The following is an 18,909-nucleotide window of genomic DNA, read 5'->3' as shown; positions in this document are numbered from 1 at the left end:
TATCAGAGTCCAGCTCTGATAGCATCCAGGAGCAGCTGCTACACAGTCGTAAACATGGCTCTTCAATGTTAATCTGTGAGACCATGATATAATGTAATTAATGAACCTGAACTGTCGGTGATGCCTCGTTCTCCAGCGTCCTGATTGGTCCTTTAAACCTACCTGAGAGCCGCCCAGCACAGCGACGATGAGCAGAGCAGAGCTGCTACATGATACAGAGCAGCTCCACAGCACTCACACTGATGTGACACAGCTGCTGTCCCTTTACATACATGCATACATGCACACACACACACACACACACACATACACATCCTGTGCACTCCTGACCCGACACCCTCAACTTTTGTCGACAAACTCTTTATCTGCACTCTATCAAACCTCTATCTCCCATCCTCCTCCTCTAATGAAACCCCACCCCCACCCTCGCCTCATCCTATAACACACACACACACACACACACACACACACACACACCTCCCCACCAGCTCCTTTTCTTCCAGTGCTTTTACCATATATATTCTCACCCCCCTCTTCATGGCAGGATTAAACTCTCTGGTTCTTAAAGGAGTCTTAAAACCAGGACATTAGTTTTAGCGTTAGCATTTTAGCACTTCCTGTCCCCTCGTCCTGAAAGTGTCCAGGTGTTACCAATGTGTTTGTGGTTAGATGGCTGAAATAAAGTCTGTGTTTAACACAAGCTCAAGACGTTTCCACGTTTTATTCCCGGTAGCGTCTTCCACATCTCCACAGTTTTGGCATCGACTTGGTTCCTGAAGTTATTGGTTCTCGCGACGTCTCTGTGGTCCTCGCCCCTGATTGGTCCAAACCGGTTTGAGGACCGTGTCTGTCGGTGGGAGGGATGGGGAGGACAGGTAGGATGAAGACAGAGCGATGAAGATGATTTCCTCTCCTCTGCTGCAGGATAGCAGCTGCTCCCATCATGTCCAGCACATGCTTCATTCATACAGAGAGCATTCCAGTCTACGCCCCCCCCCCCCCCGGTGACACTGTCTCAGGCGTATGTCAGAGGGACAGCTGGATTCTGGGGGATGGCATGTGAGCAGAGATATGTGGAGCATGTAGAATATGTGACTGTTCCTATCAGCGGTTCGGAGATCTGCGTCGCACCGATTCATCAGTTATCGGAGCCGACAGCGATGACGACGTCGTTAGAAACGTCCCAGACTCATCGTATATAATAATTGTTTGTAATTCACTCGCTGGACGTCGTTTTTACGTGACGTTTTAACTGGTCACATCTGTTTTATCTAAAACATAAGAAATCACACTAAACACTAACAGTCCGTTCTTGATCTAAACGTCTGCGCCGGCGGCCAATAAACATGTTCTGCTGCATTGTGGGATGTGTTTTTAACGTGCTCCATGTGAAAGGCGTTTGAGCTACTGCACATCACATGAGCGTCGTTTTGAAACATGCATCATACATGACACGCTGCTGCACGCTTATTATAAATAATACACACTCAGATCTGTCTCACTGGAACACGAGCTTTTTCTCTTTGTCTTTTTTAACACACACACACACACACACACACACACACACGTTCAGCTCCAGACAGTTCAGATGAGACTTGTCACGTCCATTGACATAGGGCCCAATTAAAGGGGAGGATTAAGCCAGGGCTGGGTGACCTCTTCAGGAATCTCTCCAAGACGCTGTGTGTACACTGTCAACCCTCTGACAGACCTTCTCTTAAAGCACTTTCACCTGCTAATTAAGACGCTATGCACAAATGTAATGTAATTTGTGTGTGTGTGTGTGTGTGTGTGTGTGTGTGTGTGTGCGTTCGCTGCACACACCAGACAAAAGCCCCGGTGAATGTCAGTGATAGATCTGCAGCCCGAGGAGCTTCTGTGTAAATATTTGACTTGAGCATTGTTCGGGGGTTTTGGAGCGAGCTCCAGCACACGTCACAGCTCAGAGGAGGGCGTGTCGTTTATAACATTAAAATATTACATATTTTAATATTTGGTGTGTGCATCTCGGCCGTGTGTGCAGTTGCTCCGGGCAACAAAAGCCAAGCAGTGTTTATGGTGTGAGGAGATTAGAATGGATAGCGGCGAGGCAGGAGCAGTGAGCTGTTGCTGGACAAAGCTCTCGATGACTGATTAGCGCTCAGTCGCTGCAGTTTTTACACAATGTGGAGAAAAGGCCTGGAGTGATCACACACTTCTCTGTGGTATTCTTTTTTATTTAGCAAACTAAAAAAAAGGGGCAGGGAAGGAAACTGGTGGACATTTTAAGTGGAATAATAAGTTAGGGACAAAAGCCCGGCCGGAGATGGGGCTCATGGGATAAACAGAGTGGACAGGAAAGGTTAAAAAAGGGAAAGGAGTCGACCGGCACTGAGATTAAACACAGGGAGGGATCACATGAAGACAGACAGGAAAATATTTTGTAATAAAGATAAATTTATGGGGTTAAAAAAACTTTTGTTATAAAAAAAAATTTTGTGATAAAAGTTTTTGAAACTAGAACTGAAAAATGAGGCCACTACAAAAAAAACCAAAAAAACCATAATAATAAAAACACAATATAAAGAGTGAATCATGATGATGGTTCATCAAGTCAATTCTTCTGTTTCTTTACATTCGATTGTGACGAGCTTTGACCCGGAGGCTCAATGTCTTTCAAAACTTTTCAAGCAAGTGTCCATTTCCTACGGAAGCCCAGAGGGACTTTTTCTATTCTAACATTTCTTTATTTATTTTTCTGCCAGGATCTTTTTCGGCCTTCACTGATTAAAATACATTTCTTGGCAAAAGACTGAACAGAATAATAATGTTAATTAACTTGCTAACACACATTACATGTAGCTTGTGTTTAGAGTGCAGACTGGGCTACTGGTGCACTTCAGCCTCCTGTGGCCTGAATGAGTATTACAAAAACAAACACTTCCTGACCAGAAACTAAATAAGAATCAGCTGTTTTCACAGATGAAAAGAAAAGAAAAACCTTCAGGGCTTCTGTAATGTTCTTTTTACTAGGAGATAAAAATATATCTATATATTTTGAATCAGTGACGAATTGACCTTGAAGTTTGGTTTTTGTCAACATTGGACTGATTCGTTAAAGCTGCATTAATTGATTTTTGGTAACTGGAAGCAGGAACACATTATCACCTTATAAAGTTAGCATGGCTAATGTGTTAGCATTTCCACACGTTAGGCAGACACAGAACAACATTAACATTCAGACCACTTACCCTGAAACAAGTTTAATAATCAAATGCAAATTGTGTTTGTTAGTATTTTTAGAAATATGATAAAATATCCTAAAATAAGGTTTTCTTGAGTCGCCCTTTGACATGAATCCAAACCTGTCCCGGGACACGTCCTCTGTCTCACTGTTTAGCCTGTCCATGTTCTCAGCAGTGACCACTGACCCCTTTAATCTGGGCTCAGTGAGACATTCGCCCTTTAACACCTGCTGTGTCCCAAAAAACAAGGACACATACATGACGTTCCCACTTCGTTTTCCTGTGTTGGATTTTGATTATTTTAGCCTCACGCTTTCTGTCACTTTCCATGTTACGCTCAGATCACGTCCGGGTTTAAACAACTGCAGAGAAATCCTTCATGTGTCCAGCTGACGTCCGGTGTTGACGGACGTCCAGGAGGCTCAGCAGTTGGCTGACCGCGTCCTCAGAGGACAGTGGGCACAGAGCTGAGTTCAACTCTGACAAATGTTTTTGGGCTGGTATGTGGGAGCCGGAGGAAGGGAAGCCTTGTTGAATACATGCTGGAGAATCTGCTCTCATGCTGCACAAAAGATAAACCTCCTGCTTCTCAGCTGCTGGATGACTGACTGGGCTCAACTGATGCTTTATAGCGCTGTACATCGATGAATGGATGTATAGAGCGCAGCTGCTGACAGAGGTTAACACAGAATGATGTTTTTAAACTCAGAGCAGCAAATATGTTTCTATATAAACACGAATAAATGTCCAGACACATTAAGTTCTCTTAAAATACATTATCCCAGTCTTTATGTCCAAGTTTGGGTTACTTTAAAGGCCTGTAGCATTTGATGAATGATTTCCCTTCGAATCCAAGTTTAACACAGTTTTACAGTGAGCAATCGTTGCTCTCAGTATCTCTTGTATCATGTTTGTTGAGATAAATATTTTTTCTGTTTGAATTTGCTTCCTTGGTATCACATCTAAATATAGAGAAGGAAAAAATGGATATGAAAAAAAGTTTATTATAATACAAACTGGTTATATAAGAAATTAAGCATAAAAGGAAAGTACAAAATTTCCCATGTACCATATCTCATAAGCCAAATAACAGTTTTCAGATAAAGCCTCGGGTTGCCCAAACGGGTCAACAAATACAAAAGCCACAACACAAATACAAAAGCCACAAGATAAATACAAAAGCCACAACACAAATATAAAAGCCACAAGATAAATACAAAAGCCAGAAGATAAGTACAAAAACGACAACATAAATACAAAAACCACAACACAAATACAAAAACCACAACACAAATACAAAAACCACAAGATAAGTACAAAAACCACAACACAAATACAAAAACCATTTGCCATTCATTTGTGTTGTGGCTTTTGTATTGGACATACCTTTATACTATATGGACCTTTAAGTTGTTATGGCTTACACAGAGCAACATTAGCACAGAGCTAGCTGTTAGCCTTTATTGCTACATGTTTCTGCTGTGGTTTGGAAGGAAATATCTGACTCTCTCTAAATTTAAATCAACTATGTTCACTAGCTAGTTGCTAACTTTTTCACCAACACACCAGCTGCTGCTGGAAACAGGGAAGCATTAAACACTAAAGCTAATTTCACATTTATTGTTTATATAAAGGGACGTTGTCAGTTGCAGCTTGAAATGAAGAAATCTCCCCAAATAAAAACCAAAGTTTGAGGGTTTTGCTGATTTAGATCGAGAGATATTTTGTATAATATCATGTCAGACGTTCAGTATTCATATTATTGTTCATCTGCCTCAACAAGACCAGAAGTGAAACTTGTTGCCATCCCAGTGTTTCCCTCCTGGCTGCACTGCTGCTCCTCTATCAGTCTCTGTGTCTCTATCTTGATTTTTCTCCCCCCCTATCTGACTCCCCCTCTCTGCTGTCTAATGACAGTCAGCAGGGCTGATAGGCAGATATATTTATACTGGTGGCAGGGGGGGAGGAAGAAGTCATCAACCGAGCCCCGTCCAGCCTCCAGGCTCGGGCAGGCGTGGCTTAGAGGAAACCCTGGCCAATTAGCCCCTCCCCGATCAGGGCATATCCCTGTGTGCTGTCCCTGGCCCTGCTCAGAGCTCTCAGCTAGATGGGACCAAAGCTTCACCGCCCCGAAGACTCATACACTCCCACATCAGCCCCTGGGGGAGAGAGAGCAGAGCCGAGGAGGCAGCACACGGAGAGCTGAAGGCTGCAGCTGCTGCACACTGACACACAACAGGAGAGAAGACAGAGTGTGTGTGTTATGTTTTTGCCTCACACCAGTTTTCTCCTCGAGCTGTTGATGAGGCAGGCTCCGTCCACTCCATCTCATCTCAGCCTGGGGTCCAGAGGCGGCCGGGGGGGTCGCAGTGAACGCCACTTCTTCAGCTCGTGTGACTTTATTTTGCGACTTTTGAACACTGGAACTGTACTGTAAGCATTATGACTCTTCTGGGCTCTGAGCACTCCATACTGATACGAAGCAAGTTTAGATCAGGTGAGTGAAATCGATGCCCTCTCTGTTTACGTCTCTTGTGAATCTGTGTATGAACTCTCCGGCTCCCGTGTGCAGCTGTGTTTATCCCCGAGAAGAGCCGCGCAAACAGTTTGTCTGCCAACACTTTGGCATTTAACAGGCAATCCTGTGTACGTTAAGTCATTGATCTGTCTCCACGGATGAGTTGTGTTGTGCTGTGGTCTTCAGTAACTCCAGCAAAGTGACAGGTGTGTGTAATATACTGCGGGGCGTGTGACGACACCAGGAATGCCAAAGGGAGGCCGGAGATAACTCAAGAGATCCTCCCGGGTACCGAGCCCTAATGATGGATTCACAGCTGGGCGTGTTCTTTGATGTTCATCCGCCTCCTCGTGAAAAACACCACGCCATGTGAGGGTGATGTCTCGGGCAGGTTAGCGCACTTGTTGCGTGCTGCTGCTGCTGCTGCTGCTGCTGCTGCTGAGGGAAGCCAGCGGCGAAGCGTCCTCGCTCTGTGGCTCTGAGCTCGCTGATAAAGTGCAGATTAGAGACTGGAGAGGGGTCACAGGTTATCTTAATGTGGCTGAAGTGGAAGCTGATGGTGCTTGTGTATATGTGTGTGTGTAGAGTGTGTGTGTGTGTATGTGCGTGTGTGTGTGTGTGTGCACCTTAGCATATCATGTCAAAGGAGGAAGGGCACAGACTACAGGACTGATTTAAACTCAACTTAACACACAGCAGCTGTTGGAGCTTTGTGTCCGTCCATCTTCACGTGAAGATGCTCAGTCGTCCAGGTCCCGGTTCTCCAGGAAGACCAGAATCCAGAGGCAGCTGGACTCAGTTGTAGACACTTGAAGACCTCTCATCCAAGAGGCTCTTGGATGAGAGGTCTTCAAGTGTCTACAACCAAGTCCAGAGAATCCAAGACGTTCGGCTCCTCTTGGATCGCTTTTATTTTGAAGGTCCTGCCTGAGCCTGAGCATGTGTGTGTTTGTGCTGTTCCACCACAGTGTGTGTAGTCTGACCAACACTGCCACCTCCCTGAGGAAAATGTAACTGATGGTGGCAGCAGAGCTCAGATTCCTCTCTCTCTCTCTCTCTCTCTCTCTCTCTCCTCTGTTAAAGCCTGTGTAGACGCTCGCCTCTGAAACCTTCCCGTCGCTGTGAACGCACAGACTCGCGGCCTGAGAGGCTTCAGCTCGGCTCTTGACCTGCAGTTTGCAGTAATTGCGTTCCAGAAATGGCAGGGTAAATGATGCTTTTCCTCTCAGTTGTTTAGAGCAGATCGGCTGGGTGGGAAATGACCCCCGGTGCTCCGGGAGGGGAAACATGAGAGAGTGCTGCGTTCAAAAGCAGCAGGGGGGCGTTTTTCACCAAGGTGCCTCAGGTTGTGTGTTGATCTAACTGATGAGCTCTGGCTCTTTAATGTGGCACAGATGTGGAGATAAAGTTCACCTTGTTACAGTTGGAGGGGTTCAGCTACAAGCTACAACCGACACGTCGTCGGTGAATTTAAGATGTTGTGCGTAAGAGAAGTAAAACTTTGCTCCGAGAGATTTACAAGTAGTTTTACATCTGCTGCTTCAGGATTTACAGTTTTCTTTAAGCTGTAGCACCTCCAGTTGCATTCAGGGTCCTGTGAAAACCAGCTCCCTTTCCTTTTTGCACCACGCTCAAGCTGCATTATCAAAGCCATGGGAACTGCTGCTGCTGCATGGGTGAAGCTAAAAGGAAAGATAAAGATCTCACTTAAGTGCTCCCTGTGGACTGCTGAATGGTCTGTGTGTCTGTGTGTGTGTGTGTGTGTCTGTGTGTGTGTTAACTGACTCGTTCTCATGCTGATTTGATTAACAGCTCAAAGGGCCCGTGCTCTCGAGCTCACTGCCGTTACATAACAGTCCGACAGAGGCGGCAGATATAACATTAAACAATAGCAGCACTGCAGCTAGGTGTCCACCACCTGGTTTGTCTAAACAGCTGTTCAGTATCAGCTCCACACCCAGGCCTCCACCTGTAGGAGCTCCGTATCTCTGCGTCACGTCTGTGATTGAAGCTAACAACAATTAGCTCAGAGGAAAAACCGTCCTGACACCAAATCATCTCAGATACGTCAGGGAGCGTTCATGAAGTGAAAGCTGTTATCGAATCTAAAACGCATTTACTTCACTGAGACGTTAGCTTCGTCACGTTAGCTTGTTGCTAACGAACAGAACAACAGGCCAGAGGCTTGTGTTAGAATGAACTAAAATTAACTTTTATCTGTCCTATTATGTTTTGTTTATGTATTTGTTTGTTTGTTTATTTGATGTTAATAAACATCACTACAAAATAAACAATGTAAACATGTTGGATTGTAGCAACAATGCTAACGCTCTGCGTCCCTCTGAAACAGTTTTTACCCAAGTGTCATCAAAGAACTGAACTCTGTTACAAACGTTACAGACTATTTATTATTTACCCGTTTTTATAAGTCATGTGTATGTTATTTAAGCTATTTAATTATTTATTGTGTGTTTGTTTTGTTTTATCTTGAACTCTTGTGCCACTACGCAGATGCACGAAACTTCTTTGCGTAGTTGTGCAATGACAAATAAAGGCGTTCTGTCTATTCTAGTTTACGTCTGATGTCAGGCAGGTAAGTTCCAGGTGACGGCAGATCTGGTTTGACCTCAGCCAGTGTTTGAGATGTGTCTTCACTTCCCTTCACTGACAGCACAGTTGTTGTTTTTATTTTTGTGCTCGTCGTATTAATTCTTTAACCAATAAAACATCTTGTGAGACCAGACCAGTGTTTCTCCAGTAATCACAGCAGCTCTGATAATATTTCTGACGAATGATAATAATAAATAAGATGAGAGGTAAAAGCTGGACATCTTCCACTGTCGGTGAATTCACTCTGGCAGCAGATAAAAAAAAGTTCTTACCTGTGTTTTTGCACAGATCTGCATCACCTTGCTATCTGAGCGTGCTCCATCAGTCAGTGTCAGAGCAGCTGTGTGTGTGTGTGGTGAAGCGTTGGCTCACCTGCACACTGGCTCGGCCTCACCTTCATAAATCTGCCTCTAACCGTCCCGGACCGCAGGAGTAATAGGAAGACGTGGGTTCTGTTTTAAGGTGGATTTTCACTTTATGCAGACGTATGAGACTAAAATAAACCCAATACTTCATGTAGTAAAAGCTGTTTATTAGAAGTTGTACAGCGGCGCTCATACATCTGTCGCAAACACATTCCTGCTGGGGAAGGTTCAGGAGGACTCATGGAACAAATGCAAGCGAGTGGCTGGAGTGCGAGTGTAACAGCGTGGTGTTATTGTTAGCCTGGTGTGGTGGCGGTGAGTGTTTGAGGCAGTAAATCAGAATATCGCTGCACTGGCTCGTGTAATTATCGCCGCTTCACCAGCGCCAGCCAAACGATCATTTATTTACACCATAAATCTGGAAACGTGTAAATGTGGCCGCAGGTTTGTGTGTCATTTGTTGTCAAGGAAGTGAAACAGCGGAGTGCGGTGTGGTCAGTGGTCTGAGATCACACAGCCTGGCTCAGGTCCTCGTCCTGGAACATCAGTGAGGCCGGCTATCGGCTCGCACTGAGGCTGCTCAGCAGAAACAGATTATTGATAAAGTTTCAGAGTTGAATTCAAATCAAAAAGCTCTGCAGGATTAACTCACACTAACGTTCCGCTGCTTCGTCATCTTTGCTCTTTTCATGCCAGAGGAGAATAAACCTGCAAACTGCCTGTAAGGCCAGTCACCGCAGCGCCGGCACAGCTCAGGGTGAGGCAGCGTGGGCTGTTTAACTGTTGGATACAGAAGTGTGAAGTGTGAACACGTTCACTTAAGAATGAACAACGTAATTATCTCAGAATTCTGACATTTAAAAAAATCCTCAAAAAAATGTAATTAATTAGATAATTATCTCGTTAATTCAGAATAACGGAGCATTTAAAAGAAAAATCTTGTTTTTCTGAATTAACGAGATAATTATTTCAGATTTCTGAGGTAATTATCTCGTTTCTCTCAGATTTTTTTTTCTGAAGTGACTGAGTGACGCCTCCGTAGTTACAAGTGTCACAATCACGTGGCAGCTGCCGTAAACAAAGTGCAGAGCAGGGAGGAGCGTCTCTTGACTTCAGGCTCAGTACAATTAGCCGAAGCTAACGCTAACACTTACACTGCATCGTCCCTTTGCAGAGACTGACCCGAGTGCGCTTGTTCCTGTGTGGTTCATGTTGTGGTCATGTGTGTGTGTCCCCCCCCACCTGTAAACTAAAGCAGATGTCATAATGAAGGGAAGGGGCTGCTGTTACGTAACAGAGGTGCTGCCCCGTCAGAGCGCTGTGATGTGGCACCAGAGCCGTCACATCAGAGCTGGAAGGGGTTTGAGGAAATTCGTAAGATGCTGATGATGTGGCCACAGCTGCATGAACACGAACCACCTGAGACAATTAACAGGCGGGGAGACAAGCGGAGAGTAATTAGAGGCTGGAGGAGAAGGAGGAACATTTCATACTGTGTCAGACGCAGGATCTCACAGAGACCTGCAGATAAGACGAGGGAGGAAAACCACGCAGACAAAGAGAGGACAAGAAAGAAAAGGATCCACAGACACGGGGGAGGCTCTGTGTTTACGACCCCACACTCCCACCTACACACACACACACACACACACACACACACACACACACACACATGCTGCAGACCACACACTGCAGAGCAGATCTGTTTAAAAGCCAGGAGCCGTGTTTATCATTCCCTACATCCTGCTCACAGAAATATTTGTGAGCCAGCAGTGTTGTTTTTCTGTTTTCTGTGTGTGTGTGTGTGTGTGTGTGTGTGTGTGTGTGTGTGTGTGTGTGTGTGTGTGTGTGTAGATACCTACAGTACATACAGAACATGTGAGCAGTGTTTTCATGTCAGACTGATGAAGTTAGAAAAATGAAAAATTCTCAGTCTCTCTTCCTGCTTTTTCTCTGTCCCTCACCTGTCCGTCCTCATCTCTCTCTCTCTCTCTCTCTCTCACCTGTCCCCCCATCTTTCTCACTCCTCTCCTCCATCTACCTCACCCTCCTCCCTCCTCCCACCCTCAGTCCTACAGTTAAGACTTCAGCAGAGGAGGACACGAGAGCAGCTGGCAGACCAAGGCATCATGCCTCGTGAGTAACGCCTTCCAACACTGAGCTGCCCCACACACACACACACACACACACACACACACACACACACACACAGAGACAGAGGTCCACTTACATGCTTTCACACTGTAGTGTGACTCCAGCAGACAAATGGAAAGAGTGAGAGAAACACACTGAAGCGAAGGGAACGTGTCACGTCGGTTTAATCTGCAGTGAAAGTCGATGGAAATCAGTTCAGCGTTTAAAAATCACATGAGCAAAGTGACTAGCAACAACGTCCGTGTCATCTTCCCTCATGTTCTCTGTGTCAGGGTGAAGGTAGAAATGTCAGAGACGGGTCTCTCCAGACAAATGAGAAAATGTTTTGTTTTTTTTTCCAATCAGCTCGATATCAAAAAAAATTCATATTCATTAATGGTGTGATTATTTTGGCGGATGGTGCGGCTTCAGTCGAAAAGCTCCTTTCTTCATTTTCACTTCAAAAAAAATATGAAAATGACGATGATGTGATTTTTGTTCGTCTCGTACCAGACAAACTTGTTTTCTTCACGTCTGGAGAATCTGATCTGTAGCATCATGATGCTAATGATGCTAATGATGCTAACAATGTGACGCTTTTTACTTTTATCAAAACAAATCGCAGCTCCTATGATTTGGATGTTTTGGCCACATTGAGATTTTGATTATGTATTGATTGACTGTGCAGCTCGAGTCTACGTGACGATCGGTTAAAGTAATGATTGATTTATTTTGTCCACACGGGGGCAGCGCAACAAGCTGCAGAAACAACATTCACATAACGTAACGTCACCCTTTACATCCAGACACTTCATCGTTCATTCAGAGTCGTGTCTCTCGGTGTTCCCTCTCTCTCTTTTAGCTCGGTGTTCGGTCTCCACCGGCTCCTCAGGAGATCGTCTCACTCTTTAGCTGCTAAACTCTTCACGACCTCCAGCAGCTGCTCTCTGACTCGCTGTGTGACGCTGGGCAGGAAGAGGACTGTGGGTTTGTTAGAGCTTTTTGATGATGATGATGATGATGATGATGATGAGAGCAGAGAGACTGAAACAGAACGTAAGTTGCAGGATGGAAAGAAGAAAATGAGCTGATGATTCTCTGGTTGTAAATGCAAAGAATATATAATCGAAGGATCAGTTGCTGCCTTTTAAAAACTGGCTCCTCTCGGCTCAGTCAGTTTTACTCTGAAGATCTTGGCACTGACGCTTCGGATCAACGACTCTGACAAACTGCGCGACATGTCTGTGACTGTCTGTTGTGACGACGCCGGCTGCTCGCGAACGAGGGAGACAAGAGAACGAAGGATGGCGATGGAGAGGGAGAAACAATCAGTGAAATCAGCTGAATCTGCAAATTCATCCTAGTTTGTGCTTTTTCATGAGCGTGTAACGTGTGATGGTGTAACCACCGTCAAGCTGTGTCACAGCTGAGCTGTAACTCTGTGCTGGAGATCATTTAAATTGCATCGTCTGTTAAATAAATAAATGAAGTAGATTTAGAAACAAAGGACCTCAGATTAAAGTCAGGCAGAGAAACAGGTAGGAGGAAAAGTAAAAAGATGCCAGATGCTGTAAAGAGAAGCAGATCCAGGCTGCGCAGACAGATAAATCCTCAGGTAGTGACAGATACAGAGGTGGGCGTAGAGGAAGCAGGTGGATGTGCGGCCCCGCAGGCGGAGAGACAGACAGGCAGAGAGAGGCAGCAGCCAGCGAGCGGCAGACAGGTCGGTGAGTGACCGCCGAGGAATGCTCTCGTGCTGGAAGAGCCTCTCAGTCTCAGATTTACACAGCCTGTACCTGTTTACAGCAGAGCGCCTGCAGAGCGCCGCATCAGAGCCGAGGCACGCCCTGACCCGACGACACGGAGCCGCACTCAGAGCTTTGTGCTGTTAGTGTCACTTAGAGCATAGTGATGAGAACGCGTAGACCTGTCTGCACTGAGCGTGCTCTTAAATCCTCACTGTGGCTGTGATTAACGGCCTCCATGTTGTGCAGGCCGGTGGGGGGGGGGGGGCCTGACTCACGCCACACATTTTCACATATTCACGACGAAGCGAACTGAAGTGAACCCCAGATCTTATCGATCCCTGATGCTGCAGAGCAGAGCGCCGTCGTCTGGAGCGGCGAGTGATGCCAGCGTACAGTTGTTGCTCGTCTGTAAGAACAAACACGGGGAACCTGGGGGGGGTGGGGGGGGGACTTGGACTCTCGGCCAGGGATTTGTTGAATGATATCTCTGGCACCATTTGCCATTTCACAGAGGCTCCAGCCTCCAGATAAACTGCTGGTAAGTGTGCGGGGGAACGGAATCCAGAGGCCCGGCGAGGCCCTATCAGTTTCTAGGAGTCTGTCACAGATAAGGCGGCAAGGAGCGACGCAATTGGCCAGCTCGCTTTTTTTTAAAAAAGGGACTTTCAATTGGCTGTTTATCTCTTGATTGCAGGCGGTGGCGCAGATGGAGCAGGGCTGCAGAGACTTGTGTTTGTTAGTACACACTTTCTTACGCCCACACACTCCATGTCTTATCATCATCCGCCCCCCCCCCCCCCCCCACCAAAAAATGAGACATATTTGAGGGCGTCCTCCTCCTCCTCCCCCTCCTCCTGCTGGCTCTGCCCGGCTGGAGATGGACATGGCACAGGGTCTGTGTGTATATTACCCAGGGAACATCTGGTGTTTATTAGGCTATTGAAGAATCCGCCCCGGCCTCTCAGGCCTGACTGGCGTGTGGCCTGCATGGGAGCACACTGTCTGCTGCTGGCCACAGGTCTGACTCACACACACACACACACACACACACACGATCTAATATTTCCTCATAAAGATAACAGGGCTGTAGTTGCAGGTCTACCGTGCTCGTGTCCACGTCAGGAGCTTTCATCCTGGGTGGATGGAAACACGGAGGGAATGACTCCCCGCCTAATGCACCATACGTCTCCGCTCTGGGCGCCGTGTTTACATCAGCAGGTATATGTACGGCGTGTTTTTAATACGGCTGCACAGTGTTTAAACTGTCTGTAAGCCGGCCTCACGGTCACCGGCTCGTGTTACAGCGCGTCCCGCAGCCAGAGAGGTTTAAACACGCTGAGAGCTCCGTGTGTCTCCGTGACGACCAGTCAGGCTTTAAATCAAGCCGGTGTGTGACAGGTGAAGCTGGGGGGGGCGGGGCAGAGTGAGACAGCTGAGCTATAAACAGAAGGTGATGTCATTCTGCTGGTGGACGCCAGCGGATCACCGCCGTGACCACGAGCAGCTGATGCCCCCCCCCTTTCACTGGACACTGGATCAGCTGATTTACCCCCATCCCTCCTTTACTACACTCGTCCTCCCTCTCTCCTTCTTTTCTTCCCTCCATCCTCCAGGCTGCTTTCAGTCTCTCTGTAGTCCTCCCTTCCTTTCCTTACTTCAACCTCCTTTTCTTTCCTCCTTTCCTTCTTTCCTCCTTTCCTTCTTTCCTTCTTTCTTTGTTTTCATTATCTCATCCTTTTCCCACTGGAAATTCTTTCTCTTCCATCCCTCTTTTCCTACTTCCATTTTTACTTCAACTTTCTTTTCTACTTTAAATCTTTCTTTATTTCATTGTCCTCCTACTTTCCTCCTTCTTGACATTTGTTCCTCTGTTCCTTTATTCCTCCATTTCTTCATCGCATCTTTCTTCTCAGTTTTTCTTCCCTTTCTTTCCTCATTAGTCTGATTTTTCCTTCCTTCATTCTTCCCTCGTTTCCCTCTTTAATATTCCCCCTTTTTTTCCTGAGGTATTTCCTCCTTCCTTCCCTCCTCTCTGTCCTCTCTTCCTCTTCCTCTTCCTCTTGTTTCAGATCGATGTCTGATTTGACTGAGACATGAAGCCAAATCTTTTCTGTATCTGAGATTAAGGAAGTTTAATGCATCATATGAATCTCACCTTCTTTCTGATGTTGGATTATATTTTTATGAAGGTTACATTTTCATCCGACTCCACCTGAGTCTCACTGATCTGGATCCAGTTCAGTCCCTCACAAACACGGACATTATATTTGACCAAATAAGAGCTGCTGCTCTTTCTGTGTCTCGTTTAAAGAGCCTGACTCAGAGCTCTCCTCAGTGTGAGGGCAGAGTCTGGGCAGACTGTGGGCCAACTCCGGCTCTGATTATTTATTCTGGATTTAACCGAGAGAGATTGAGGAAGGCTGGAAATCTCACCTGCTGCTGCTCTTTAATTACAACCTCTGTATTTATTGTTCCAGTTCTCAGAGTGTGTGAGTGCGGAGCGTCTGATATTACAACTGATCCAACACAGATTATTGATTGTTGAAGGCTGAAGGAAACAACAGCTGGATGCAGCAGAACTAAAGGGCCAAGATGAAATGATGAAATGAAAATAAACAATCAGCGGAGGTGAAACAGACGGGACTTTAGATAAACGGTGTGATTTGATTTTACAAGGAATTTTGGAGCAGAAAGTAGAAATAAAGTATTATGATCATTTTATTATTTACTTAGAAAATACAACATTCTTCTTATTGAAGAGAAAGATTAATTATATGTAAAATGTATGTGCATTTATCATATACTGTCATAGAATCTTTGCAGGAGGTGAAACTTCTGCAGTTTATCAGTGATGGAGGAAAATATTTTCATTCTTTACGACGTCAGATATTATCGTCTGAAAACACACAAACACATTTTCTCCATTTAAAGTTTTAGTGAAGTAGAAATGAAACTGTTTCAAAGAGGAATAAATGAAATATTTATTGTTTGTTTGAGTTCGTTTGTAACGTTAGCTCGTCCGTTAGCCGTTAGCTTGAGCAAGAAGGAAAACCACTTTGACAGGGTTGTTAGCATCTGTTAGCGAGCTAACCATGTGATTGATGTAACCGATCTGGAAACTGGAAATGAGTGGAATAGTTCAGGGTTCTGTTGAGACCAGGATCCAGGTTCAGACTGTGGTTTGTGTTTGGATTAAATGTTGGTTTGAATTTTCTCCTCAAACTTTATTCTTTCAAAGTAAAAGTAAAATGACTAAAAGTAAAAGTAAAATGACTCAGTGTGTTGCAGGTCGGTCCCTGTCAGTGTCATTCTACATTATATTATCATGTGATTGTCAGTGTCATTCATGTGTCAGCAGCATGTCACTGTTGTGTCTTCATGTGGCGTTCACACTGTACAGGTCATGAACAGATGTCCTCAGTCTCTCCTTCAGTGCAGCATGTTCAGTCATGTGATCACGGTGTGTCGCGGTCGTGTTGCTGACGGTCTGGTCCCCCTGTGTGTTGTGCAGACCCGGCCTCAGACGGCCCCCCTCTGGAGGCCCAGCTGAGGCTAAAGCGAGCCCGGCTCGCCCAGGACCTGAGCGAGAAGCTGGCTCTCAGGCCGGGGCCCCTGGAGCTGGTCCAAAAGAATATCATGCCCCTAGACTCAGCCGACACAGAGACAGGTACCAGCAGCTGTGTGACGCAACGTAACACACCTGTAACACCTGCTGCACCGCAACCGTGTGTGTGTGTGTGTGTGTGTGTGTGTGTGTGTGTGTGTGTGTGTGTGTGGGTGTGTGCGTGTGTGTGTGCGCGCGTGTGTGTGTGTGTGTTCAGTACAGAGCACTCTGCTGGAGACTGTGATCTCCTCAAACAAGCATGTACTTTAATGACTTCACTGTTCAACTTCAACACAGTCACATCACCTCAAGCTCTACCAGCAGTTTTATTACAGATGTTTGATGAACTTTATGTTCCTAGATAGAAAGATAGAAAGATAGAAATAGAAAATAGAATAGATAGATAGATAGATAGATAGATAGATAGATAGATAGATCTTCTTTGTGCCAACCTGGCAACAAGAAGTTAGTTGTGTTTGGAACAGCTGATCACTGATCTACTCTGCTCAGCATTCATGAAAGTAATATTAATAATTTAGAAGTTAAATAAAGTTAAGTTAAATGTATAGTTAAAAGTTACAATGAAGAAAACCTTTTCTAAAGTGAGATTTATCAGAACTCAGGGACAAACTTGACGTTTTATGACTTTCACAAAGAACGAAAAGTTATTTACATTTTCAAAACATGTTTATTCAAAAAGCATCTTCAATATTTTACAAATCCATACAGCAGAGTCAAGTGTTTGGAGCTCCTCCTCCTCCTCCTCCTCCTCCTCCTACTCCTCCTCCTCTCTTTGTGTTTGATGTAAGGGAATGCAGCGCTCGCTCAGACCCTGTGATTTACTGCTATATGAGAGCGTGTTTGTCCAATGTTACTCTCTCTCTCTCTCTCTCTTCTCTCATCTCCCTCTCTCTCTGCTACTCCGCGCTCTCTCCTCTCCTCTCTCTCTCCCCCTCTCGTCTCTCTCTCTCCTCTCCTCGTCTCTCCCCTCTCTCTTCTCCCTTCCTCTCTCTCTCCCTCTCCTCTCTTCTCCCTCTCTCTCTCTCTCTCTCTGTCCTCTCTCGTCTCTCCCTCCCTCCCCTCCTCTCTCCTCTCTCTCTCTCCCTCCTCCTCTCTCTCTTCTCCTCCCTCCCTCTCTCTCTCCTTCTCTCTCTCTCTCTCTCCTTCCTCTTGCTCTCTGCTTCCTTCTTCTCTCTCATCTCCCTCCCCTCTCTCTCTTTCTCTCTCTCTCTCTCTCTCTCTCTCCCTCCTTCTCTCTTCTCTCTCTCCCTCGTCTTCTCTCTCTCACCTCTCTTCTCTCCCTCTCTCCTCTCTCTCTTCTCCCTCTCTCTCCTCTCTCTCTCTCCTCTCTCCCTCTCCTCCTCTCTCCTCTCTCTCTCATCCCTCTCTCTCTCTGGTCTCTCTCTCTCCCTCTCTCTTCTCTCCCTCTCTCTCTCTCTCTCTAGCGTTCTTGGCAGCGGGACAAGTGTTTTCTGTAGACTGGTGGTTTTGAGCGGGTTTTAATGTTTGCCCCCTTGAGGCCTCCATAAACATGTTGCGTAAAGGAGGAGGCGGGCTGCAGTCAGCTGTTTACACTACCTCTGCAGGAGGAGGCGAGCGCCGTTATTGAGACGAGCAGCAGCTGTATTTGGATCACCCTTTTTCTTTAGAAGTGTATGTTTTGAGTTCGAGTGCGTCCTTGTGTGTGTGGTGTGTGGGTGTGTGTGTGGTGTGATGCTTGTGGGGTGTACCTCTGGTGTGACTGTATGTTTGTACCACACCTCCTCGCTCCCGTTTTGAGCCACCTCCACAGTTTCATGACAGCGCACAGGCCGCTGCGTCCCCCTACCACTGCGCCTCACACCCCCCTCGACTCTCACCTATCAGCCCTGCAGCCCCCTTACACAACACCCACAGCCGCACCGATGGTTTCAACCTACATGTCCGGTAGTTTTAGGAAAACTATGGACCCCTGTAGCTTCTGAGCCAGCCACTTGACAAGCGGAAAGTGCAGCACGGCTCACACGACTTCCTGTCATTTCTGAGGCCGCCTCAATCTATCCCAGGACACGGAGTCGACTATCGAACAGACTCATCTGCAAGTTGTCGGAGAGTGTGTGGCTGCAGAGAGGGAAGAGATTAAACTATGTAAAACAGGTGAGTGAAATGGCATTCAGGGACCAAATGCTGTGCTGTTAAGCTCTGTCAGTGCTTGTGTGTGTGTGTGCTGGTGTGTGTGTGTGTGTGTGTGGCTGAGGTCACTGAGTTGGCCCACGAAAGAGCCTGTGCTAGTTGATTGCAAACCCAGGGTCTGTTCCGCGCTGTCAAATGTTTGGATTACAAAAAGAGAATTCTTATACCTCTACAGACACAAAGCAACACACCACACACACACACACACCCACACAGCAACTTTGCCCCCCCTCCCTCCCTCTGTCAGATAGCTGCTCTTCAGCTCCTCCAATCAAGAGCGGCGCTCGCTATCAGCTCGCTGCCATTCCAGGCTGCGTGATGGAGGTAAAGTGGTCGTGTCAGTGTCTTCACCCACGGAGCGATAAACACCTTCCGGCGGCTGAGAGAGCGGCGAGTGTCAGTGACACACACAGACAGGCAGAGTGGTGAACGCCACAGGGAACAACATACACATACACCTGCCGCAGTTTGTTGATGTGTGTTTCCAAGATCACATATGTCAAAACCAATACTCCTTAGTTTCTTGATGAAAGCC

At 46.2% G+C, this 18,909-nt stretch overlaps 1 protein-coding gene across 4 annotated transcripts in view; it reads left to right on the top strand.

Moving 5' to 3' along the window:
• The first annotated feature begins 5,349 nt into the window (after positions 1–5,349).
• The window catches only part of myocd (myocardin), a 29,636-nt gene continuing 16,076 nt past the window's right edge, over positions 5,350–18,909 (top strand). For 3 of the 4 annotated variants that reach the window (XM_022742696.1, XM_022742695.1, XM_022742694.1), the window contains exons 1-3: positions 5,350–5,721; positions 10,788–10,853; positions 16,110–16,265. In XM_022742696.1, the coding sequence (XP_022598417.1) occupies positions 5,667–5,721; positions 10,788–10,853; positions 16,110–16,265 (277 nt within the window). In that variant the 5' untranslated portion in view covers positions 5,350–5,666. The remainder of the gene's footprint in view (positions 5,722–10,787; positions 10,854–16,109; positions 16,266–18,909) is intronic. The other variant, XM_022742697.1, reaches the window with a different exon arrangement.

The sequence above is a fragment of the Seriola dumerili genome, unplaced genomic scaffold (genome assembly GCF_002260705.1).
Source record: "Seriola dumerili isolate Sdu_G_001 unplaced genomic scaffold, Sdu_1.0 BDQW01000068.1, whole genome shotgun sequence".
In the NCBI taxonomy this organism is placed as follows: Eukaryota; Metazoa; Chordata; class Actinopteri; order Carangiformes; family Carangidae; genus Seriola; species Seriola dumerili.
This window is presented reverse-complemented; position numbering and strand designations above follow the sequence as displayed.